Source organism: Pempheris klunzingeri, chromosome 12 (assembly GCF_042242105.1).
Source record: "Pempheris klunzingeri isolate RE-2024b chromosome 12, fPemKlu1.hap1, whole genome shotgun sequence".
In the NCBI taxonomy this organism is placed as follows: domain Eukaryota; kingdom Metazoa; phylum Chordata; class Actinopteri; order Acropomatiformes; family Pempheridae; genus Pempheris; species Pempheris klunzingeri.
Genome location: NC_092023.1, coordinates 4,304,235 through 4,330,731, shown reverse-complemented (window position 1 = coordinate 4,330,731; position 26,497 = coordinate 4,304,235). Strand labels below are relative to the sequence as shown.

Here is a 26,497-nt window from a genome sequence, read left to right as displayed (position 1 = left end):
TTGATTAAATAGTGATTTGCAGTTTCAATCACTCCTACACAATGTAATGCTGTAACGGTATAATGTGATGAGTTATGCATTGCAAAGCAGAACACAAGCCATAATTAGACTAAAATGGCATCATGTCATCAATAATTCAACAAACTCCACAATTCAAACATTTTGAGTTTGACAAAATTACTTTATTAATTTAATTATGGGTAATTACTGTAGGCTTATGTTTTACACTATAGTCTATTGTAAGTTTTTTAATATTATATATATATTTATATATTCTCCTATTTTCCTTTTCTGTCAGCACTGCCTCTCGCCTTCTCTCTGCTTTACTCTTTCACTCTCTCTTTTGAAATATATACCATGTGCTCCTCTGTCGTGCTGCTCACCCTCCTTTTTCCTTCTGCACGGGTGACGGTGGAGTGAAAGCAGCACGAGGTAAGGCATGCAGGGGAGCAGTGGGTAAAAAGAAACTCTTAAGGCTTCGCAACTCGCCTTTATCTATAATATATAGTGTGGCTGATATTAAATGCAGTCGTGCTGCCCCTTGTTCCCAATTCACTAAGTCTCCCAGCTTGACTGTGAAGCACTCCTCTGCAGAACCATTTCCATTCTGAAACTCTCCCTAAAAGTACTTTTCCCTGTGAAAGGCTGGGCTTTAACCCCGTAGCTCTAAAAGGATGCTTTGGGGTTTTTCCTCTCTTAGAGCATGTTCATTTATCCATCTCCCTCTTATCGACCCATCTCTGCCAACCAATTTTGTCTATTACACCCACTATCTCTGACTCAATCTTTTCTCTTCCATCCTTTTTCTTTCTGCTTCTTAAGTCTCAACACATAGTTTTGAGGGATGGACAAAGACAAGAGAGGAAGAAGACGAAAAAGGAATGGTAAGGGGGAAAAAAATACAGTATAAAATAGCAGTTAGAGAGAGACTGAGTGCCTAATTTAGAACAGGCACAGAATATAACAGAGACGAGCATTCACAAAGAGCTGCAAAGATGAATGGAGCTGAGAATTACATGCACAATTTGATCAGTCTGTTGCTCGCCTGCTGCCTATCCCTCTTGCTCTCTCATTTGTGAATTCTTCAATGCATACAAACAATATTTGTCTGTTTCTGTCTGCAGTCACAATGACACACACTCATATTCAACCACACCGGGAGAAATCATCCTTTTGATTCATGCACAAAGAGTGAGGGCCAGGAGGTGGTAAGAAAAAGCCTCGCCCATCTTCTGTATTAGCACAGATACAGAATAGTAGGGTTTCCGGTTTGTGTATTGGCAGGCTGCCTCGTGGAGAACCCAAATACTCTGACAGTCTCCAAACAAGAATGGATAAGGCGAGCTGTTGCTGCAGGAACAGCTGCTATTTCTATAGTGCTGAGGTGACGTGTTTACTGTAAAGGGTGGCAAGGACAAATGACCACAGCACCAAATAACCTGGTGTTCACCGAGGGATTAGTGGAAATGAAGGCGCTGATGATGACAATCACCTCATTTGATGAAGGCCGTGAAGACATGTTAGTATGGCTGAGACTTTAGACAGCACAATGAGAACAATTATATTCACAGGGAAACGGCTGTATGGGTGGATTGCCATAATATTTTATATATTCGTGGTCTGCAGAGGTTGAATCCTCCTGACGTTGGGCTGAAATGAAATGTCACCATCACTAGAAAAAAAAAAAAAAGATCAAATACCTGCAAGAATAATAACTCTTAACGTTTTGTGCTATCAAATGTTAGCATGCTAACATGCTTAACTAAGATGGTGAACATAGAGGGCATATTGCTTTTAGCCTCCCAAAATTGCTGCCATCAGAAAACGTCAGAAAATGCTACTAAATGTAAAGGAATGTTCAAAAGTTTGAGGTGTGTTTAGTTTCCTCTACATCTGTGTGTGTAGCAGCTTATACGCCTACGAACTGGCTGATTCTTGAGCGAAAGCCTTCAAACTCTGAGGCAGACATCTGGTGTGTGTGTGTGATTTAAGTACAACATCTATTTCAAAAGACAGAAATAGACAGCTTTTATATCCCAGAGTAAAGGCACACGACTCGGACACTGGCCAGCTAATAGGATCGGACCAAGCATGCGTGTTCATATCAGAGAGTGTGTGAACTTGTGTTTGTGCGTCGCTCATAAATCCTGAATGAAGTTTCTATTATTTCCCATATCTCTGCGGAGAGATTAGTTCTATCCATGCACCCCAGCCAATACACTAAAATCTTAAACAAACAAACACACACACACACACACAAACTAGACGTAAAACTGAGTGGGCGAATGAGGGGAAATGACAGCAGAGACACGCTCAGGGAGTGGGGAGAGGATCCAGTACAGAGGGAATAAGTGTCATGCTTCTGACAGCATGCATTACTAACAGTAAGAAATAATGTGCCTTGTAGGGACGGACTCTCTTCCATCCCGTACACACAGACAGCCAACCAATCAATTGCTAGAGGTTTGTAAGTCAGCAGAGGTTCTATTAACAAGCTGAACCCATGTAAAAGACCTACATAATAGCCACACTATTAAAAGAAGCACTGTGATGGAGCACGGATAACACAAAAGCTTTTTGTATGCAGCATGTAGGTGTGCGACTCTCTATTTGGGTGCCACAAAGATTATAATCTAAAAGTCAGGAATGAATGAGCAGAAATGAGACATTTGAGCACAAAGGCAATTCTGACACCTACTGTACTTTGTGTGTGGGACTGAGTTTTTCAGACTTAGCCGTCTCTTTACTTTGGAGATCAATTTCCCCATGTAGCAGCTCCCTGCACACTGGCTGTATAGCAAAGCGTAGTGGGGTGCAGTGTAGGAGGAAATGGATGATAAAATGGGAATAGAGCTTCAGCATGTGGCACAACTCACCAGCGGTGTCTGTCCATGTGCATGCATGTACAGGAGGCATCACACTTTTAACTTACAACAAACCGCACACGATTAAATATTAATTAATTGAGACAATCAGGGCAGAATTCAGCAACCTGGAGACAAACGGTGTCTTTGGAACAGCAATCAACTGCAGTGTTTCCAGCACTTTAAACATTGTTCAGTTATTGTCACATGTTTGTGTCTCTTGTCAGAAGAGTGATCCACCCCTGCATGCTTATAAGACAACTTCCAGGTTGCCAATCGTAGGAATTAATATGTAAGAACACACATAATGTATATACACATGTGCACCGACTCACCCACATAATTCATTCAGTGACACATCAAGTGGGATGGTGTGGTGCAGTAAATAGCATTGGTATGAGCCAATCAGCAGAGGAATAATGAGAAGTGTCAATTTATGATGGCCACAGTGCTCACTGGAATGATGAGACACATCTATGAACTGGTTTGTATCAATCAAATAAACATGCAAACATAAATGAATCAAACGTGCAAAAGTCACCACATTGTGCCGACCTACAAATATTACAACCTAAAGAAAACCAAACTCTACCCAGGTACGACCTGAGCTTAGATATTAGACATTAGTTATAAGGTGCTGTCTCTTATGTCTGTGCTTTTATCCGTGTAGTTTGTGATTAGCAGGTAGTTCAGGAGGAGGGATTTTCTCAGTCCATGTCCAAGAAAAAGAGACTGGACCAGCAGCAGGAGTCTAGTTGTCATTAGATCACATACAGACTAACAGTATTAAAGAGTCCTGTATAAACATGACGAGTGGTTGAATTCAGTAAACATGTTCTAACTTTCCTGAAGCAGATGTCACATTATATTTAACATGGAAATTAAATGGGAAGAGACCATCGTCTACATTTCAGTGTACGTGGAAGCCTTTAGACTGTCAGATATCAGCTTCCCTTTTTGTAATAATGAGAATAACACTTTATTGTGTCTGTATTTTTAATAAGTTGTCCTTGAGACCATACGAATGAGACTCAAAGTCATTATCATCGCGTGAAGTTGTCAACCAAGCTCCACAGTGTGCTGGAACCGATGCTGGAGCAGATCCTGGCAGAGCGGGAGGGGGTCTGAGCCTCAGTTGACATGGGTGCCTCACTGACGTGGTTTATGAATCTATTGATCTCTGTTTATCAAACATTTTATCAATTTCAATTAAAAAAAAAAAAAAAAGTCGCTTCCAGGTGTTTTCATTTTCACATCCCATTTTTCCTTTAACTACCCCCAGAAAGATTTCACCTCTCAGACGCCCCATAGAGCCCGAAGCCAGAGCTCTGCAGCAGCCCAGCAGGTGTTCAATAACAAAGCTAACTCGCTTCCAAGCTGTCGGCTGCAGCTGTGTCGTCCTTTCTCAAGGGCTCAAAGTTGGTACAGCTCCTCTGTTGTGTTGGTTTTCTGTCAGATTGAGTCTGCTGGTCAGACGGGCATTAGAGATATGATGAACCGGGTCACACAACTCGGCCCTCAAAGGTATCGGCCAGCTGAAATGCGAGAGCCAAAGCATATAGACGTATAGGTCTGTGTTTGTTTAGGCCCAGACAGTCGGACGATTACGGAGGGGCAGCTGTCCTGCTGTTTATATTGTTCCCTCACTCGTCACGCAAGGTTAATTGTTGAGATGACCTTTATCTAAGCAAACACCTCAGAGACATTACAATCCTGGCAACACCCTCAGTATGGGGAGCACACACACACACACACACACACACACACACACAGTATGAGTGTGTTTGTTTAGTGAACTGACACCGTTCTAATCTCAGAGTTTGTTATGGAGCCACGACACTAAAGAGATGGAATTAGATCGTGTGATGTGTCGGCCAGTCAAAGTATTAAACACTGCTGGATTTCTGCCAGCTGTTGAGCTTCTGTGTGATGTTGTTCAGATGGCTCCCATAATATAAGACTGCATAAAGTGATTATTGAAGAAAGCGTTAACCCCATGTGCCCATGTGAATACATTTGCATGTCAATGAAATAATCAAAATAATTAAACAAAAAAAGCCACTTGACATCAATCCAACACACACACACACACACACACACACTAAAACACAGTCCAGTTGGTTTTAGAAGGAATATAACAACAATCATTTAACAGAGTGTTCAACAACGCAGCACAACACAGTTCCCACCTGTGGCAATTCTGAGAGGCAGAGAGGATGAATTCTGTTTATTAAACAAGAGATTCCCGAGGATTGGGCCGGCTGCCTATAGTGTTCGGGTAATTTAAAAGTGGCGTGGAGAGCAGCATAAACAGAGGCGTTATTGTTAGCTACACCACCAACACTACCTGTTAAGACCTCAATATTATTAGAAAAGGCCAGAGTACAGCGAAGGTGATGAGAAACTGTCAGAGGTTTGTTTGGGCTTAATTAGGCAAGTGTGTCTGAAAAAATCTTGAGCGACAGTCCAATTACTGACTTCAGCAGAGGGAGAAGGTTGGGCTTTTTTAAGGCAATCTGTTCCATCCTAATGAACACACTGAAGGTGAAAATGTAAATTGCAGTTGACAATTTTTGGTTTCCGGGGGGCAGTAAAATGCCCCCAAAAACCTAACGAACACCAAGCCCCAACAACTTATCCAGCGGCTGTAGAGCAGCCTTCCCAGCGTATTAAAGTCTTGTCTCAGGCAAATTCACTCTCACAGCCCTCATCAGCGAAATGAGGGCAGAGCAACACAAATGCACTAAAAACCCACCGTTTCTCTCAGGAGATGGTTGAGACCAAAACAAAGCTTGAAGGAGACTTAATATCTGACCTACATTCGCCAACACAACTCAAAAAAAGTGATACTTGTCATATCACCTTTATGAGGAGACAGTGTTAATTTTGTGTTTACAGCTTGTTGTTCTTTTTTCCCTGGTGGCCAAAAGCATCCTTGCAAACTCTGGCATGTTTACATCTTGTATTTTTATGCTGATGTTCATTAAAGTGCTTTGCACCTATCAAACAAACAAATAAATTGTCTTCCTCCACCAGAAAAAGCTCTCCTGAGCAGCAGAGCTGGGTGATTCTCTACAGTTCTGTCACTACGGCCGACTGCAGTAACGCAGCATCATGTCGGTTCTGGCAGAGCGTGTAAGTCACGCACAACATCATCTAATTGGCATCAGCTGACTTTTACATTTAAAAAGACATTCAAATAAACCTTCAGTTGAGTTCGGGAAGCTAATGACTGTGGAAATTGTGATCTGACAAGCTCTAAATCACTCATTAGTACAACCACTTAGCCACTTTTTCATGCCAAGAAAGACGGGGAGGAGATTCACCAGAGACGATGTCAAAGCTCAGGGAAGGACGGACAGGTTTCATGTTTGTAATGCACATCTGTGCTTCGTCTTTGAGGTACAGTGTCGATGTCCAGTTTCCAGCATCACAGAAGCTGGTTCACAACCTGAAAATCTGTGTAATGCTTTTCCATTTTCTTTTTTAATTTTGTTTACTGATGTTACAAAGTGTTTTTCAGAATGACAATGCATGATTTCAATTTGACTTCCCTTTTTATTTTCCTGTGTGGAAAATTAAATGGTCAAAAATGGGATTTATCTGAATGGTTGAACAGGGTCACTGTGTTTTTATGAGACCGTGGAGGAATGTGGGCATGTAAAAGTATAATAAGCAATAAGAATGATTTAAATATTGAATCATAAACAAATAAAAAAAGCAAACTGCACTGCTGCACTAGCTGTGATGCAAATAATGAAACTATCCCAATTCAATCCAGATTTCTTTGCCAGAGTCATCAGAGTGATTGGCTCGAACCTCTGCCCTCTCGCACAAACACAGCGGCACATGTGCTCCTCGTGGCAGCCAGAGTTGTCTCTGTTCCACCTCCTCTGTGCTCAATTCAAAGTAGTCGTTAGGGGAGAAGTAAGTAAAGATAATTGGCTCATATACACAAGGGGGCAACCTTCCATCAGTGTAGGTAACACACACACACACACACAACATATGAATGTACACACACACAAACAAAGATACACAAACACTGTACAGGTGGTTCATTAAGGTGTTTAAGTGAGTGAGGAGAATGGGGGAATAGAGAGCGGCTGTAGTCATTAACAGCCAGGGGCAGGTGGCGTTATAGACTCTAGCAAACAGAGCATCTAATGACAGTGGAAAATGGAAAGAGCCACCTGAAAGGAGTCGGACAATATTTCCTCTTCAATATTATTATTATTTTGGCTCTAAGGTCCACACATTTTGCAGCCATGAAATTTGGATGAGCTCCATGAGTGTGTGTTTGTGTGACCGCATGCCGACTGTAATTGTGTGTTATGAGTGTGTGTGTGTGTGTGTGTGAAGCATGCAAAATCACTGTCCTCCTCTCTTTTAGTGTGGGGAGTGCTGAGGGAAGGAGAGACCCCTCAATCCCCAATCCGCACCCCAGCTGGCGGACAGCGATAAGACAAACAGGCTCCCCCCATCAGGACGCAGCTGAATGGGAGCAGAGGAGGAGAAGATGAGTAGAGAAGAGAGGAGAGGAGGAGGTGAACAGCAGGGAAATGTCACAGTTTTATAAGACCTACACAGGGACGCTGTCTGTCTCTGTGTGTGTGTGTGTGTGTCCACGCATATGTCTGTGTGCATGGGAATGTGCGTTTGAAATTATACTTTCATATTGGGCCATTAACCAGCCTTATTCCGAATCTGTAACTTTTTCAAAGTGCTACACTCCAAACGCCAAACTTCCACAAGGTCAGAAAGACACAGACAGAAAAAAAAAGGAAGTCTGGCAAGAAAAATCCCTTCTTTTGTAAGTCTAACAATTCAAGTATGACTCACACCTAGAAAGAGTCGATAACGAGAACTGGCTTATTATGTACTGAACAGCGCATCTTAAGAAAAACAGCTTTGGCTGCAAAAGGTAGGGAGAAAGTACAACGCATGAAGTTCACTTGAAGTTCAGGTTGGCAGCCTGACAGAAATTTCCAGCAGAGTGAAAACACCACTCGCTAGATTCGTTTCACATAATTTCCTCACGCAGGTGGATATTAAAGCTGTGACGGATGTGGATGCATTATCGCTGTCAAATAACCATCGTGTGCGCGCCGCTGCTTATGGGGTGTTTTACTGGATGACAAAGGTGAACTCTCCGCCCGAGCAGAGGGGAGGGGATGATGCTCGAGACGTGTGGTATTGAGACATTTCCAAGGTGACCCAAAAAAATAACATTCAAAAAACATGCTCTGTTAACGTATTTGTGCAAGTGCACATGTGTGTGTGTGTGTGAACATCCTAGTATTCCTGACTGCACTAGAGTGTATCGCTTCCATCCATAATACAATGTGAAAAGTGCTCCCGTTTGAATGAGTTGAGTGGAAACCTATACTTTTGACACTGTGACACAGCAGCTGTCTTCTTGTGACAGAAAACAGTCTTTGTTGTGCTGGCTGAGGGCGAAGGGCTGATAAAGGAGGTGAGGAGGAGAACAGAGGCGAGGGGATTATTGTCAAAGCTTTTCCTGTCATCGCTACCACAATGCAGGTCGCCAATTCAGCAGAGAAAAGAGGGATGTTAGAAGAGAAGAGAGGGGAGAGAGGAGGAGGAGGAGGAGGATTTTCTACTGGGCCAAGACGGCCTGCACTTTGACTAACAAATGAGACGAAAAGTGTCATCAGCCTTGCAGGCTACGCAAATTCTTAAGACACATCATTTCATTTTCGTGCCAAGAGGGAGCACTGGCCAGAATATTTCTGTTCCTCTATACCCTTTTCTACCTTCTCCATCTCCATCTTTCTGTCTCTGACACACACCATCAGGACAGTAAGAGAAGCTGCCAACACCTATCATCACTTTCCTACCGTACATGCACACACACCCACAATCTTAAAGTGGCAATTTATGAGATCCTTCCCTTCGTTGCTGCAGCGTTTTTGCATTTTCCAACGACTGCTTCAAAATAATACCCATTTTTTTTGTCTCGTCAACCGTGGTGACTCTAACTGCCCGTGCTCCAATCCACTTTTTCTCTTGTATTTATTACAGGAAAAAAAAAAACTATTGATGCTGCAAGACACATTAAAAGACATCAGACAGCATAAAATGGATGTTTTAGTTCCATGAAAAGCTCACATGAGATAAGGCTAATATGCAAATTTTACTGCAATATAGTAGTAAGGCTACATTTGATGAACATGGTTTCGGATAATAATAAGCGATGATATGCACTGTGGAGAGAGAACAACATCATGCATCAATAATCCACAGTGGGATGAATGCCTTTTAACAGGGTTGGTTACAGCTCTTTTTATTTCAAAGTTTGGGCCATTAAAAAATCCACAAAGTACCAATTATTGCTTATTAGAGCAGAGCGGTAGCGCGGTCCTCATTGTTCCATTCTATCTTTAGACTGCCTGTCTAACTCAAAGCTAAGTGAAGAGCAGCGCAGGGGATTGTTTAAGGAGCTGGTGAGACATAGAGAGACCAATTCACTGCTGCTTCTGTAAAGGCATAGCAGAGTAAGAGAAGCAGACTTGGGAAAGGTAGGAACACACACCTGTCGGTTTTTTTTCCTCACACACACACACACACACACACAGCCTGTCATGGGCTTTTCCTTAGTGTGCGTTTCTGTCACTGTCTCCCTTAAAGCGCAAAGGAAAGCAGGAGATGGAGAAACTCAGGAACATGAAGGTGCACAGTTTCCCCACAGATGTAACACAGCCTCTGTCACACACAGCAACACATAATATAACACATGATGATGTTTCTTATATCTAATGTAAAGTACCCATAAAGGTTTGGAGTAAGACACATCAGGCACTGACAGCATCCTTCACTCTCCATGACACTTAAATTCACTTCACTTATCATACGTGGTCTATACTTTGACACTGAGGTTCATAAAGACGCGTCCTTCAACACACAGGGATCAGGGTTAGTTTTTTTATTGTATTGTGTTTGAGCCTGTTAACTCCTGAATCGCCAAATATGAAACAACTTGGAAACAAGTTGGGAAAGGGATTAACAGTTCAGAGAAAACAACTCTACTACTAATAAAATGTAAATATTCCTTATACTGTACCAGGGTTACCCACTCAGTGGTGTGCATATCAGCAGAAGTTGACATGGTGAAATATTTCAACAGCCTAACATGTCATCATTAGCGCTCAGCAGATTCAGAAGTGAATCCTGCGTTATTGAGTTATTGGGCTGCATGTTAGCAGACTGGACAGGATTTCATCATGAGTTTGTTGACAGAAAACCGCTTAGAGTCAACAAATGTCTGATGTGGAGACGCTATTGCACACGATGGCATCAGACTATGAAATTCTGCCATTTTAGCGTTTTGTGCAACATTAAATAAATTCCTGGGTTTGTCAGGAACACCTATGCAATGACAATCCGCTGCTTCCAGCTTTGGTAATGCTGCGTTCAAGGACAAATGAGAGAGGTGCTAAAAATATTTCCCATAAGCCTTATGCTGACATAAAGCCAGACTAAGAGGCAGACAAGTGGTGACAGAGGTTCTTTTTCAGTTGCTTGGAGGTGCTGACAGAGAGCAGCTGTGGTATTATAGTTCTGAATCAACAGATCAACAGGCATCAGTTTCACCTCCAGTGTGTGTGTGTGTGTGTGTGTGTGTGTGTGTGTGTCTGCTCTGTCTCACTCTTGGCTGACATCTGGAACCTCTACTACTCTCTAAATGGATGCTGCATTAGTCCATAAAACTTTGATTTGGTTTCACTGCTTGGAAAGCCTGTTAAATAATAATCAAATAAAAAAAAGAAAAAAAAAAAGAAAAAATGCAGGAGATACGAGACCAGATGATATCTGTGCCTGCCAAGTTTGAAGTTATTTCATTTTCGTCAAAGAACTGACCTACACGGTTGTATCTGATCGTATTAAATTGCTGTTGCCGATAGTTTGTGTCTCAGTGTGTGTTTTTGTCTGGCTGCTTGCCCTTATCACATTTAGCTGCATGTTAGATGTTTTTCTTTGGAAGTCTTTGAAAGAAATGGGGGAGGTTTAGAGAAAAAGGGATCTGAAGCCAGGCGACTAGTCTCTTTGCAGTTTTTACACCACAGAGACGGACAACTGAAAGGGCCTCGAGAGATGACTTCTATCATCCTCTCCCTCATACACACGGATTCACACACACACTCGTAGACTTGAATCTTTGATCCGCTTCACACTAAGCTCAAAGATTTTTCATTAATTTATCTTGAGATTAGGAACAATCAGCTCCCCTTTAAGTCCATCTGAAATCACATTTCATCCCAAAAAGCAACATCTATTTTCTAAATGTATTGCTAATAGTTTTGTTTTTTTAATATTAAAAAGGGAACACAAAGGATCTTTGTGGAAATACCAGAATGCATCTTTTCATCTCAGTCAGCTGGAGGGGCATGTTGTTGTTTGTGTTTGATTAACAGCTGCTGCCAGTGTTACACCATAGGGAACGGCAGAGAAAGTAAAGAAATGTCACTGACAGAGAGTCCGTATGTAGCGGCACTAAAGAGTAAGGACCACAGGTAAGGTACATTTTACATCTTCTGTGCCGTAGCAGAGCAGCTAATAACTGATTTCAGCCTTGCACTTTCCCAGTGGAAGTCTGCCTGGTGGCTCGTGACAAGCTAAGGTGCAGGACATGACATTCATGTTCATGTTTGTATGTTAAATAAGAAGGAGACTTGAGCTAATGTTGCTGCTGCTCAGCGTCTGTGGCTCTTGTGTTGTTTAGCTGCTGTCTGTTTTCACATTGCGACCGTCTGCTCTGCCAAGACAGAACACAGAGCAATTTCTCTTTATGTGTTGGCCGACGTACACCAATACTGATTCATCTGCAATCAGATAATATCAACTGATGTGAAATAAAAATGTTCAGGATGCTCAACATATGTTAAATAAGAATTGTTTTCATTCAAGAAACATAAAAGTGCGTGTATGTGTGTGTGTTTGTGCACATGATAATCAGCTTGTGTGTAAGCGTGTTTGTTAATGATGCAGTTTCCTCTGTGGGCGGTTGTTACAAGCTTAGTTTTTCAGACCTGTGAGAACACCTGCTGTTTCAACTCAGATATCGAACAATTTAAAATCTAAAAGCAACAAGGACAAAGTATGATATTTGTAACTTAAAACAACACAAACAGCAGCCTTTTTATTACTGAAGCTGCATCACAAAGCAAGTTCAACAAAGCCAGGTTTTCTTTGCATGAGCTGGTTCTGCAAACCCTAAACTCACAACCAGAGATGACAGGTATGATGGCGGCCGTCAACTGTCTTTGATACCCAAGGGTTTCTGCTTCAGGCTCTGAACATGTTTCCATAAAAGGGGGCAACTGACACTCATTTGACCCTTCATCGCAGAGGACCGCTGGCAGAATAGATTATTTATTTCACCCCTCAGTGACATCCAGTGCCACGTGGCAGCTGCACATTGTAGAGCTCTTATTTAAAACAGCATATTTAAACACACTCAAGTACGAGCATAAAAACGTAATCCACAGCGGTCTGAAGCTGTTGAGCCTTCATCATTCTTTTAGTGTGAGGATGATTTGCTGCGTCTCATCTGTTGGTGTGTGTGTGTATGTTAATATTACAACACTTTCTGCATCACCAACTGAATGCTGCAAGTTCCTGTGACTGTAACTGCACGGCTTCGTTTGGCGGCATCATCAACACACAGCTCAACATGTTTGCATCATTTAGAGCATTGCATTTAGAGAATAACGTCTTACCTCAGCTGAGAATTTACATCGTTCCTAGATAATACTGTCGGGCGGAAAAGAAGGCAATACTTTTCACGGCCAATTTAAGCCGAAAGAAAGATAAGGAGCATAAGTATTGAAATTTCTTTTGAACATCTATCAGAGAGATTAAAATGTTGGGAGTAGCATTGGAACATTACTTGCACCGGTGCTGGTTATCATGGTCATGAGCCACCTCTATGACACTGAAAACCTTGACTTTAGGCCCAACATACCACGCTAACCCTCTAATCTCAACTTGCGGTACACGCCTCTTGTGTCTGGTCTACTTCAAGCAGGTTGAATTTACAAAGAACTGGATGATGCAAATAGCTCGAGCAGTTACAGATGCACAGATGAAGACAGAGAGGCAGCCCGGTTAGACGGTAAGATTAAGAGGGCGTGAATAATGAAAGAGAAATTAAAAAACAATTAACAGAAAACCTGAGGAGTGAACATATGTGTGTGTAACATCATATTAACATGTCATCTCAGCGATGTTCGTCTGATTATTTTCACTGATTTCTCATATTGGCAGCCTCGTCTATTACCAGACTGAACTGTTAATAAATCATAAAGTATGGAACGATAATAAAGGGGCGGCTTGTTGCATTAGAAATGATTCACCCTGGAAACACCCCAGATGGCTTGTCTGTACTGTATACATCACTTTGTAGCACATTACATGAAGGGTAACGTTTTTTTTCCTCCATTATTTATCTTGTGTTGTTTTGTCTTACGCTCTTTAAGACTGACTCATCCTTTACTGATAACATCTGACAGGCAGAAAGATGTTTGTGGCTCGCTTCTTTTACTGTGTGACCTTAATATGAGTTCACACTGTCGCTCTCACTGAAGTGAGGGGCTAAGATGAATAAATCTCCCTTAGTGACACACAACCCCTACACATGTATACACACACACATTATTTTCCATTACAGTGGCTCAGTGCACACATGACTTGTGCCCACCCAGGCATGAGAGTTGGGGCTGAAACTATTCATTTTACATCCACTTTAATCACCTTTTCTACCTCTGAGGAGAGTAGAGGGTTAAGTAGGAAAACATCATTGCTAATACGGCCTCTCGCTCATAAAAGCATGGCATGTAGAGGGCAAAAAGGAGGGGAGATGAAGGAGGGAGAAAAGTGAAGGTTACAGAAGGGGTGAGAAGAATCTGTAGTAGTCCTCTACCTCACTCTAATGACTCCCTAATGTCAAGATCTACTCAGGAATATCAATGAGATAGTACTGTACATAAAACACCCCCCACAAACATCACTTCACTAAAGCACTTACACCTAACAAGACGTTTCTCAGTGCTGCTCACAGATTGTCTGACCTCCAAACGCTGACCGATCACAATTACATGTTGTAATGTTGACGGGTTGGTGTTCAATATTAGCTCATCGAATCTTAATCCAGTATCAAATTGATTCGAGCATTGCCAGAATCAGGATTTGAGATCTCTAGTGACCTTTTGTTGGTTAGATGAGAAGCACAAGTGTTTGTAAATGACACATTAACATGTCAGGTATAGTCTACTTACCTCTGCACACCTTTCACAAGCTGATAACCTAAAATTATTAATAAGGATGAAAGTATACAAGTGATTATCTGGCTGTCTTGCTTAACTGCAAACACAAACTGTTAGTTTCATCTATTAACAGTCCTGTTACAGACTGATGTTTCTTTCTCTGTCGGTCGGTCCTGGTTAAAATTAAATATACCTGAATATTATTCTTCCTAAATAAAGTTGAGAAGAGAGAAAAGATTCCATTAGAGATAATAACCCATGAATTTACCAAATAAAGGTATTTTATCAACTTGGAACAGGATTCACAACAGGAACCCAAATCTATTTTTCTTACTGGATACTGTGTTGGCTGTTCTGCTATTAATTCAAGAAGGAATGTGTAGGATTTCACTATCACAGCCTTGACAGCTAAATACATAAATATTCCACCATGAGGCCATAGGATTAGTAACAGGGATTCAACAGTAATTAGAGACGCAGGTGAGGAATAAGGAGTGAGGAAGGGAAGACTTTCTACACACATGTACATAGACATGTCTCATCCGCACACAGATACACACTACAGTAAATAACAATATGATTGGCGTGTTAACGCATCGTGAGAACTTCCAAGGCATCTTAACACACATAAAAATGAAACTTTAATTAACTGGTTCAATCCCCAAACAGTGCTCATCCTGCTCAGCGAGTCAGGTGTGCCGTTATAAACCGTCAGTTATGACTCCTTTGATGCCAAAATCCAGCAGAGCGTCTTCCAGTTACGGACACACAGGAAGGCAACAACAGGCTCATATTTCAGAGCACGAATTTTATGCTGGCCTCATTAATAATCGTTACCCCTCTTAATGACTTTCTCCGAGTGTGCATCAGAACGTGCGCACCCCGTCTCCAAAATCACCCTCATTAGAAGCCAACATCTTGTGGCTGTGGACAAAAAAAAAAAAAAAAAAAGACAGCAAGCAACAAAACAACCTTCAGACAGATGTTACTCTATGACTTTCTTCAAGTGCACTTTTCATTATGGATTTCATAATTACATATGATAGCACTTTAAAATTGGGTATTGCTGCTGAGTAAACTCAAAGTTCAATATCATGCTTGGTCGTGTGTGACAATGTTGACTTTACAAATACATCAAGTCCAGAGACTTTTCAGCATTTTCAGTCAGGCTCTAACTGTTATGCACTTCATTAATACAGAGTGACCCCCTCCCCTCCTGGTTTATCCTATTGTGTGTTTTCATTTCTACCCATCCAATGAAAATGAAAATGTTGTGAAATGCCAGGTAAAAAAAAATATAATCAGCGTACCTGAGGCTGGCTGAGAATTAAGATGACAAGTTTGAAACTAAACCCAATGAGGAAGTGTTTACTGAGGTAATAAATCAAGTGAGAAGTAGGGCCATGTTCTCTCTGACTTCCACACAGTCAGACTTCTGTTTGAAACCAGTCGAGTCGCCTACTGTTTGCTATTAGAAACAATGCCGGTTCACTTTTCAGACCCAGAATCTGCATCTACTTCTTTTATACAGTCTATGGTCCTAACAAGCTGATGTCATATCTGTCTGATGGAACTGCTTCTTTGTTATTATAAGTAACACGGTGGAGCTAAAACCCAGCATACCAAGCTGGCGGTTATCTGTGGTGAAAAAAAGCACAAATACATGACCTGAAAGTCAAGTTAGGCTCTTTAGGTAGCACAAAACGCAGCCATTGATCTCCAGCTGGCATGACAATGCTTGAAAGACCTTTTTAAGCTTCAGTATCACAGCACCATTGATGACAAAATGTCACATCACAGCAGGGGGTGAGTGAACGTGAGCAGGTGCTCAACTGCATGTTACATTGACTTCAACCAGCAGTGTCACCAGGCGTGCAGGAATTATGTGACTGTAAGATAATATATGATCAATAATAAAAAATAAAAAAAACAAATGATCACATTAAATGTAAAATCATTTTGACATGCCATCATTTTTTTTTGTTATAGTAAAATGTTACAGCTCATTTGACATCATATCTCAACTATGTCTATAATATGTTACACAAAGCTGACCCTGGATCAGCCATAATTGATCTCAGCTGAGATCTGAATGAGACAGTCGCCATCTATAACATGTATGTATGTTGTATATATCCTCTCTGTCTTAATGCTGCTCACCTTCTCTCCACTCTATAGAGACGACTTCAGGTTCGGGTCCACCTTTGATGCTAATGTCAGCGACCGTTGTGCTGCTCCTAGTCGGTAACAATCCCATTGTTGTCATGGCTGTCACGCAGCTAATCAATCAAACCTGTCTGTGTGTGAGTTTGTGTGTGCGTGTTGATTAGTAGACTCCATTAACTCTCATGATATTCTGGTGCCAGTCCATGGGGTCTGGGGAGATGCACTTATAAAGCGTCAGGTTGCTGTTTGAATAATCGGTTTACCAGTGCCAGAGGGAGATAGCAGGGGGGGAAAATAGGATTTCCAAGCCCCACAGCCAACAAGCAAACACCTAGAGCGAGCAGAGTGCAACGGAGATGATTAAAGCAAATGGATTTTCAAGTACACAAATATGTTGCTGGAGTCAAGTCTGCGTCTTTAGAATTTACAAGTGTGTAGTTTAGCGTGGCTGCTTGAGAGGAAATACAGGCGGTTTCAACAGGAGTCGAGTCAGGACACAGCTCTGTGAAGCTAAACGCAAAATTCCCAGCTCAGCATTTCAACGTTTCACAATAACCTTCTCTCACAGAATTGTAATACCTTGAACCATATCGTAGCCTCCAAAATGCAATTGGTCCCATTCCCTTCTACCTTGTCACACTGTGCATATTTAGCTGGTTGAGGGTTTGGCTGACTTCAGCATCTCTCCGGGGAGAGATAAAGACCGAGCTGTCAGGAAGTGTCCCCCTCTGACAACCTGGCCCCGGGCTGAAAGAGGAGCAGTGATGAAGGACCCCATTTTGGGGCCAGAGCAAGGGCTTCTCAGCCTGCCAGGGAGCTAATGATGCTGGACAATATCATGTTGTCTGAGAGCCGTGTTGTAATGACAGCTGGCTTACCAATTTCTTGCTCTCTGCTCAGACGACAGCACCATACCACGTCACAAGCCGAGGAAAAGAGTAGAAGCAGTCTTCAGAGTTCAGAGTGGAAATTCAAACCATATTGTCCAATTCGTTTTACATCAAATTGCACCAGTAATTAGAGTAAACTTTGTCTGATGGATTCCCATTTCTGTTTTAATAGAAAGAGAAGAAAAGAGAAGTCCCGGTCTTGCCAGATTTCAGGGGTTTCTTTGTTACCCAGTGTGCTGTGCTCTGTATCTTATCAGTTCTGTGCAGCTTCAGTTTTCTTAAGGTCAGATTTAGGAGTTTTTTTGAGTGGGATGTATCTAACTTAACTTAAAATCATACATTAAAAGTAATACAAGGTGATTTACCTTTTAACCTACATCTTAAAACTCAGATCACAACAGAAGAATGTAAAACTTTTTTACCCTCGGTGACCCTTTAAAGGGTGTTGCTTCACTATTTACAGTCCAGGTTAAATTCTCCTGAACGGTGCCACTTCTCATCACTACAGACCAGAAACAGCAGACAACACTCTCCATTAGATTTGGCTTGATTGGGCTATCAGACACTGTGTGCATTGGGAGACGTTCTTTCTGATTGGCATGACAACTGACAGATATTGACCGGGTTTTGCCGCCTGCGCTTTCTTCTCGGACTGTTTCACAGCTGTGCACGTGCATAATAGCGCGTACGTGTGCGTCCGTGCACGCCTGTGTGTTATTGACTACATCTTGTCCAAAGTTCTGTCAGAACTAACTGATTGATTGTAAGACCATGCTGCAGCTTCTCCCGTGCTGCCATCCCTCAGGCCAAAACACTGTGTGTGGGTATGTGTGTGTATGTATGTGTGTTGTATGAGATTTTGCTTTTGACAAGAGCAAACCCCAGGCTTCCTCTAATCACCTTCACCTCTATCCTTATCACTCTCTGTCGTGCTGTCAATCACACCTTCGTTGTTACTGAATAACCTTCAGTGAATAGAGTGGATGTCCTCAGCAGGCCTGCTCACTAAACTACAACTAAATTACAGTCACTTACTGTCTGCTTGTTTGTGCCGGAAAGGGAAGGCCTCGTACATACATGACATCTTTTGTACAGACAGATTTTTTTCATACATGCATCACATGAATTAGTGGCCAAATTGTGGTGTAGTAAAAGGGGAAAGGTAGCAGCACACGTCCACACACTCCTCCAGACATCCTTACCCCTGAAACGCTCAGTTATTGGCAGGCACGTGCGCCCTTCAGACATCCTCTACTCATATGTTTACAGCCTCACAGAAACAACGTGCACACCCACAGTGATCCCCTCTTTTGGATCCAAGACATGCAGGCTGGTGACCCCCGGTGACAAAGGACTTTCCTGTATATGCGACACACAGAAAGAGTCAAAGGACACAGTGAAAGGGGAGCGAGGTTGCAACCTACATCGTAATTACACGGTAACATTGTTTAGCTATCTGCTGGTCTCTCCTCTTCCCCATACTGATGAGGCACTATCAGTCTAACGGACAGAAAATCATCCTCTAATGCAGATCAGATGCTGTGAGCGAGCGTGCGGCTACGTACGACACGGTGCCCCGTCACAGTCAGAGACACTTTCTGTCAGTCAATCAATCAGTCGCCTGTTGATAAACATCTGACAAGGAAACATCATCAGACTAATGTTGGGAAAAAATAAAGCACAGAACCAGGCGTGCCTTTGAATTTTTGTTTCCCGCTGCCCTTTAATTCCTTCATCCTCTGCCTGAGAATTACATCGACTTTTCCCAGACTTTTCTGCTCCTTCGTTCTGTCCTCCACTCTCCCCTTCCTTTGTTCTCCACCCCTTCCTCTTCTCCCTGCAGGCGTTTGTAAATGAATGTGTTTACAGAGATGGGGAGAAGCAGCGAGGAAGGGGTGGGGTGGAGGCCAAGGGAGAGGTGAGCAGGGCTTATTTTAATTACCAATCACTTGCCCCTCCGTAGATTCAGTCAAAGATTAAAACTCATTAGGATTGACTGGCTTCCAGACCCATTAAACCAGGGTCCCAGGCTGGAGAGGGAGGGAGGCAGGAGAGGGGTCACCGGAGGAGGAGTTTGGTCTGAGGGTGGACAATAGGAAAGCTAAGAAGTGAAGCCAGTGGTGTGACGCAGACAAAGTGGAGAGCATGGAAGGAGATGCTGGATGAATCAGGACACTGAACACACTCTGTTAGAGACAGAAATATATATGATATTATTATATAATCTGATTTGTGAGAGTGGAGACAGAGTGAGGGGGAGGAGTGTGATGGAGTTAGAGAAAAAGAGAGAATGAGAGTGCAGCTTAAGTGGGGACTGTCAGTCAGATTATTTAGATATATAGAGGGGTCATTAGGAAGAGGACAGGGAAGAATGGATGGGCAATTACATATAGTTCCTCATTTCTACATTCAAACATCCAATCCACTTTAATGTAAGGGGCACAAATCTGAATGTCAAAAAAGATCTTGAGTCTCAGGTGGGCAGCTCTGCTATCATTACAGGACTATTCTGATGGATAGGAGTCACGCATTAGCAGGATATGATTGGCAGGAGGAGCTTTTATAATAGGGCAAACAACATCTACAGACTACCAAAGAGTATCGTTGGGATTTGCAACACTGTCTGCAACCAAAATCATCTTCTTGCACGTTGCTTCTGTCCTTCCTTTGCCCCTTTCCTTCCTTTCATTATTCCTTCCTTCTCTCCTTCCCTCATTGATGAAACCAATGTGACAGATAAGCCTAAGTGAACCACTCCAAGCATTCCTCCAAGTAGGAATCCAGTCATTTCACATCAGCAATCCTGGCGCTTCCAAGAGGAACCTGGAACGAGGGAATAACCCCGATGAGGAAACCTGTGTCACACATTTCCCCGCACATCAGATGACACATTAAATCACTGCTTTTAATTAGCGCCAGTGGCCATTATGATTCTAGCTGCGGCAAAAACTGCCATGCACTGAAGGTGACTCTGGTCTAAACTTCCTCTGACAGGCTCAGTTATGAAGGAAAGCTTAGCCCGCTTTGTCGAGCAATTGTAAATTATTATTTTAACCACGGGGGCTCTGCCTCAGCCAGTAGGTTGGGGAGTCTTTCATGTGGCTCCAGCTTAATCCCCTCCACCTCAACACCTCTACCGTCTCTCTTGGCTGTCTGTTTTGGTCGAACGGGAGGTCAAGCCAGTCATGGTTCTGAAAGTCAGCGCTTTTAACATTGCTCATTAAGAGCTGCACGTGTGTGAGAAATACGATGTTGAGTTCTATCAAAGGCAAAATGTCGCTCCAAGAGCCGAGAGCTGAGCTGCAGTGTGAGTCAAGTCAACTTCAGAGGAACTTCTTCGTATTTATTAAGTAAGGTTAAACAAAATTGTCTTCAAAGAAAGGAACCCAATGGCAGTGAAACCTCACCTACCATAGATGAAATACAACATGATGTACAAGTGTGTGTGTGTGTGTGTGTGTGTGTGTGTGTGTGGGTAGGAGTGGTGCATCCGTTCGATCGTGCCGACTACTGGGAAGTGGGCGATCAGCTCACTTTGCCAAGAACAGATATCCAGTTAATCTGGGAGATGGACATCACTGCTTAATCCATCCTCCACATGCTTTACATCCTAAACGCACACAAACAAGACAATCAAATAATCTGACGTAGGGTGGATGAAGTCATCTATCTATACTGAACGTATACTTCTGTGGCACGGACCAAGTAGTCGAGTATCGAAACAGTGCTTGTAATTTGATACCTAAGGGGTAAATCTCATCAGCGTCCAGGAGCCAGCAAACATGCAGCATGCTTGTACAGGGATGTAATAAAGCTGGTGATTGGTTTCCTTATGTTACACATCACAGAGGCTTGGTGGGAAAACAAAACCAACAGGAAAACTGCTCTGCGTTGTCCAGGCGTGCCCAGTCCAGGCGTGCACTGCTGCTCATTCAGCAGATACCAGTGGTAATGTCACTATGGCAGAGTGATGCTCACCATCCAGCCCCCCCCACAAAGGTTCCCCTGATGAATAAGAGACTCAAGGTTGAGCCGCTAACCTGTGTTAGCACTGTTAGCATTGCCATGTTAGTGATGGGGCAGCACAGTAGAGGCTCTGGCTCAGGAAGTGCAGCAGTCGTCTGGTGATCTGAAGGTTCCCGGTTCAATTTGGCTTTTATTGTTTATTGTTATTATGTTAACATACAACTTCAAGCTGTGGTCAAATGTTTTTTAGGTACTTTTCATGTTATAAAAATGCTTTGAGTAGAAAATGTGCTCAACAAAGATGTTAGGTTCAACAAACAACTGAAGTTAAAACACATTGGAGGTTTATGGTTTTGATGTTATGAAACTGCCTTGAGTGTGTAAAAATGCCAAGGAAGTGAAAAATAAAACTAAAAACTTGCACCATAATATGAAATTTAATTTTCTTTTTTATTAAAACTTACTATCGGAACTGCAATTGACGTCAAAGTATTAGTACCAGCATCGTAAGACCAATTTATTGTCTGAGAAATCAAGGAATATATTCAAATATATAAAAGTTTCTCTCAATGCTCATAGTGATCTTGTGTTATAATCCAAAATCCAAAAGTATTCAGTTTACTTTCATAGAAGATTGTGGAAACCAACAAATACTCATATTGGAGATGCTGGAGCCAGAGAACACACTTCTCACAAACGTGGTGGTGTTGATTTCTCATATCATGAGTATGATTAAACTGTTGACCATTGATAAAAATGACAAAATAAAAAGGGTTTGGCAAAACGTGGTTGATGGATTAGATAATGTGAGTGTGAACAAACCATCTGAACATCAGGTTGGAGGGACATGATCCAGCAAGGACACAAGGTAGAGCTCAATGCAAACACACAGTTTAGCTAAAAAGATTATGAATTTGATATTTAAAACGTGATATTTGACATCTTACCTCACCAACACATGAGGTGATTCACACTATTAGAACATAGAGATGATTGGCAGACTGGCAGCCAACCGCTACTGATTTAGCCTTTGAATAATATTGTGGACTTGTGGAGCAAAACAGAGGAGGCACGACGAGATGATAGCTGCGTGTGTGTGTGTGTGTGTGTGTTCCCTCTTGTGTGTGTGTAGGTGATATGATTCCTCTTGAGTGTGGCTTGTGAGGTGGAAGAGGAGATTACTGCACCACGCTTCTATAATTACCTCTCATCTCTCAGCCGGTGCTCTTAAACACAACGGGGAATGCCAGGCTACCACACACTCCGACACATGCGCACACAGTGGGGCACACGTCGGCACAATGTAGCAGGCTAAGAGGGGGTTATTTCTAGAGGGTTACATTTCACTCAACTGGAGATTGGAGACCACCCACACTGGCTTTAAGCAGCACAGGTCAGCTTTGCTTTGAGGACACACACTCTCTCTCTCTCTCTCCCGCTCACTCGCACACACACAAGTTGCTTCTAAGTAAGAGCAATGACTCACCTGTAGCTGTCCTTCCCACACAAAAAAAACCCACTTAAGAATCCATTCTCACAAGCCATGCCATCACATCACACTGTGTACTTTTTCATTTTAGTGGGGATTATGGAGACTCATCACCTGTTCTCTCTCAGTCACACGCATGCACATACAGTATACACAGAGCCACTGTGCACCCGGCCGCCTCTATAATGTGAAAAACAGCAAAAACAAAAGACCGGCAATGTTTCACCTCGGCTTTAGCCTCAACTCTTCATAACACCGACTCTTATTAGCAAAAGCCAGCCTTAATAACCCTGCAAACCAACACGACTAAGCATGTTTTAGAGTCGACGGTGTCTTACGAAGATGAATTAATCACGCAATTCACAGCTTTTGAAAAAGTCATTAAAAACTACGAGAGACCCGGGAGTAAACTGCTCCACCACACTGACTGACTTGGACCCCCCCCACCCCTCTCTCTCTCTCTCCACCTCTGCTCAACTATTAAAGCAATATGCCGTCTTGTGGACAGTGAGACACAGGGGACCGTTTCAACAAGCTGGACTGACAAAAAAAAAAGGGTGGGGAGATGAAAGAGGAAAGCAAGAGGAGGAAAACGCTGATTCTCCTGAAGAGTTTAGATTTACATTGCACAAAGTTTCATCTCCTTCACTGTCACATTTACTGACCATCCACAATGCATACTAATCTGCAACTGCCTACTGGGCCAAAAGGTTCAGTTGCAGGAGAAGAGACTGCCAAACTGCTGAAGTGTGTTGCGTAGTCTCTGAGAAGCTCTGCAAAGCTGAGTGTTTGTCCAAGCATGACGGCCGGCTCACTGTGTGGGTCGGTCGACATGACTTACAATACCTATGTTGAGCTATAAAGCCTGATGGATGTTTTTGGATTCGGCAGAACAAATTCTTCATTTTTTATAAGCGCTCCACATTGGGACTGTAGAAAAAGTGGAGCTGCTGCTTCTTAGCTCACCCACACATGCATACCCACACACATACACGCTTTGATACACAGAGAAATATCCACAGATAAACCCAGAAGATACCCACATACTTTCTGTCTGTTGTGCACACACTAAACATCATCCAGCACACATGGTTTCAGTAAGACAGCTTGCAATCTTTTCTTAATTTAGGATGCATTAAATTTGGGACAAAGCATTGCTTAGCTGCTAATGCGTGGACTAGTGCAAATGAGATTATAGTGTCCCCGTGGAGCCCAAGGCACACAGCTGTCTGGACAGGCACAATTCCCCTCTGTTGGCCTGAGATGTGTTCAGGCATAAAAGCAAGCATTTTATTTAGGCAGCTGGCACTTAATGTGCAAACAGTGCTCACATAAGCAGGGACAGCTGTGAGCTATACTGTGACAATGGAAGACTGTGGTGACGGGAGAACACCTCAAGAGAGTGCTCGCCTCACAAAGGAGCACATACAAAGCACAGGTATGTGCAGGCATGCTCGCTGCCACTCAAGGAACTGGTTCACTCTACCGCTATAAAACTGATGTCAAGCCTCATCTGCAGTGATGAAGTGGAAGTACTGTCATCAGTACCAATAACACACACACAGGAAGAGAGAGAGAGAGAGAGAGAGAGAGAGAGAGAGAGAGAGAGAGGAGCACAATACATCAAGTTTCTTATTCAAACCAGAGCAGACGCTCACAACCGAAATTACGCACAAATTAACCCCATTTTAAAATCCACATGGCATGAAGCTCAGGTGTCTGCTGTGCTTGCAGAGGACATCAGCTCTTTTCATTGTAAAACTACAGAGCCAGACTTGGGCAGATAAAGCTCACGGCCATATGACACATTTCTATCCGAAGTGATGACACGCCAAAGCCAGAGCAGAAGAATTTGGCCGAGCTCCACAGTTTGGGCACCAAAACCGGTCAGACAGGTGCTATCTGCCCTGCAGCGGTAAGCCACGATGAGGTGGTCTCCCATAGCTGAGCCAGGCCAGCAAGAATCACACCGTTGGCTTTTTGTTGGCAAAAGAAAAAACCACACACACACACACACCATTACGCACCACATTATGCAACCACACCGACATGCAACACTGACATTAAAAGATTCAATATGTGTGTGTGTTTTCTCCAATCAAATGTTTGTTTGTTTTTTATCTCTTGGGGAAATTAAGTATAAATGTTTCAGTACTTAGAGGAACAGTAAGAGAGATAAACCTGGAGAGTGGTGTTACCATGGAAGCCGAATATTAGTCCGACAAAGATGAAACAACTTGTTTAGGAACTTAGATGATAAAGACGTGAAAATATTAAGTTCTTTTGTCTTTAGTGACGAGATGAGAAAGCGGACAGGTTGTGACATCTGAAGTTAGTGGACCGAGGACCTTTCACATCCTCATCTTCGCATATTGAATCTTTTTTTTTTTTTTTGGCTTTCTGCAGGCAGTCATACAACATCCACCTGCGGTTCGGAAGCGGTTCACTCACCCGTCAGCTGGTCGTAGGATCCGTCCAGCTCTCTGGAGTCCGACAAGCTTTGGTCACGGTTCTTCGCCTTCATTTTCCCCGTGTGCGCCGGAATGTGGAACTGTGGCAAACAGCTGATGTGTGTTGGCGATTCTGTTTGTGGAAATAATTGTGGTTTTTGTTGATCGCCCTCACGGAGGCTGACTACAAGTGCACCGCCGCTAACAAGTCATAATTGATTTGCCGTGAATTACAAAAGAGAGCCATGTAAGTTGGTATTTCCCGTGTCTGCTTCTGTTTGCGCTCTCGGCATCCAGGAGCGGAGTGAGCCAAGCGCGCTTCTGCTCGGCACTCTCTCATGGGCTGGCACGCGCATGTACACACACACACACACACACACACACACACACACACACACACACACACACACACACACACACTTTAGTACGCACACACACATACACACACACTCAAAGACGGAAAGAGAAAACAGATACAGAAAGAAGCAGAATCTTGTAAATAAATTGCTTAAATCGGTTTGGATACTTTTTTGGAGATGATAGCACATGAAAAAATATTAATATGCTACAACAGTCACAACATTTCCCCCCATTAAGTAATAAATATACACACACACACACACACATATATAATCTCAGTCTGTTCTCAAGTAACCAGATATCTACTAAACCAGTCCTGGAACCAGAGTCATCCAGGAACGACTCATTGATTATCAGGCTCCTTATTCATATTTTGTGCCCCATATTGTAAAGTGTTGACGACAATACATGCGGCTCCATTCATGCAGGATCTCACTAGGTGAGTTGTCAGCCTGCCACTCTGCCATTAATATCACCATCACATCCTCTCCTAATGTTCTCCACTGAGTCAGAGCCGTGTCGGATGTGTACAGAGACATCAGCAGGAGCAACAAGGAGCACACTGCTGCTGCCAGGCAGAGGTTCTGACTATATCTGATCTATAAATACTCACTGGCTCTGGGAAGCCTTGTGTCTATCCCTTTTCTTTCTCCCCTCTCTTCCTCTTTGTCCTTGCCTCCTTTCGCCTCGCTCCGCTCGCTTACTACAGTATGACATTTGGTCACAATCTGTCAGGCAATCTGTCTTTGAGTCCATATTTGTATACATTATATCAGGGTTTGCGCTCTCCATCCTTCTATCCATCCGTTCCTTCATTTGTCTCAGGAGTGAACAGTTGTAATATCTGACAGTCTGTTACTGCGTGTCAAGTTTATTCTTTTGTTTAGATGCTCGTGGCCTTTTGGCCTTTGTGGTGCGCTCGTTCATCCATCCTGATCTCACAGGAATCAATTTACATTTGAATCAGACACGTGTCTTTAAAACATCGGCCAGAAGACCTTGTCTTCAGATCTGAGTGTCTCGGGTG

At 42.8% G+C, this 26,497-nt stretch overlaps 1 protein-coding gene across 1 annotated transcript in view; it reads right to left on the bottom strand.

The window, feature by feature from the left end:
- The window catches only part of LOC139210620 (A-type potassium channel modulatory protein KCNIP2-like), an 84,938-nt gene extending 59,562 nt beyond the window's left edge, over nucleotides 1-25,376 (bottom strand). Inside the window, exon 1 of the mRNA XM_070840691.1 lies at nucleotides 25,112-25,376. Coding sequence (XP_070696792.1) covers nucleotides 25,112-25,184 — 73 coding nt within the window. The 5' untranslated portion in view covers nucleotides 25,185-25,376. The remainder of the gene's footprint in view (nucleotides 1-25,111) is intronic.
- Nucleotides 25,377-26,497: the final 1,121 nt, after the last annotated feature.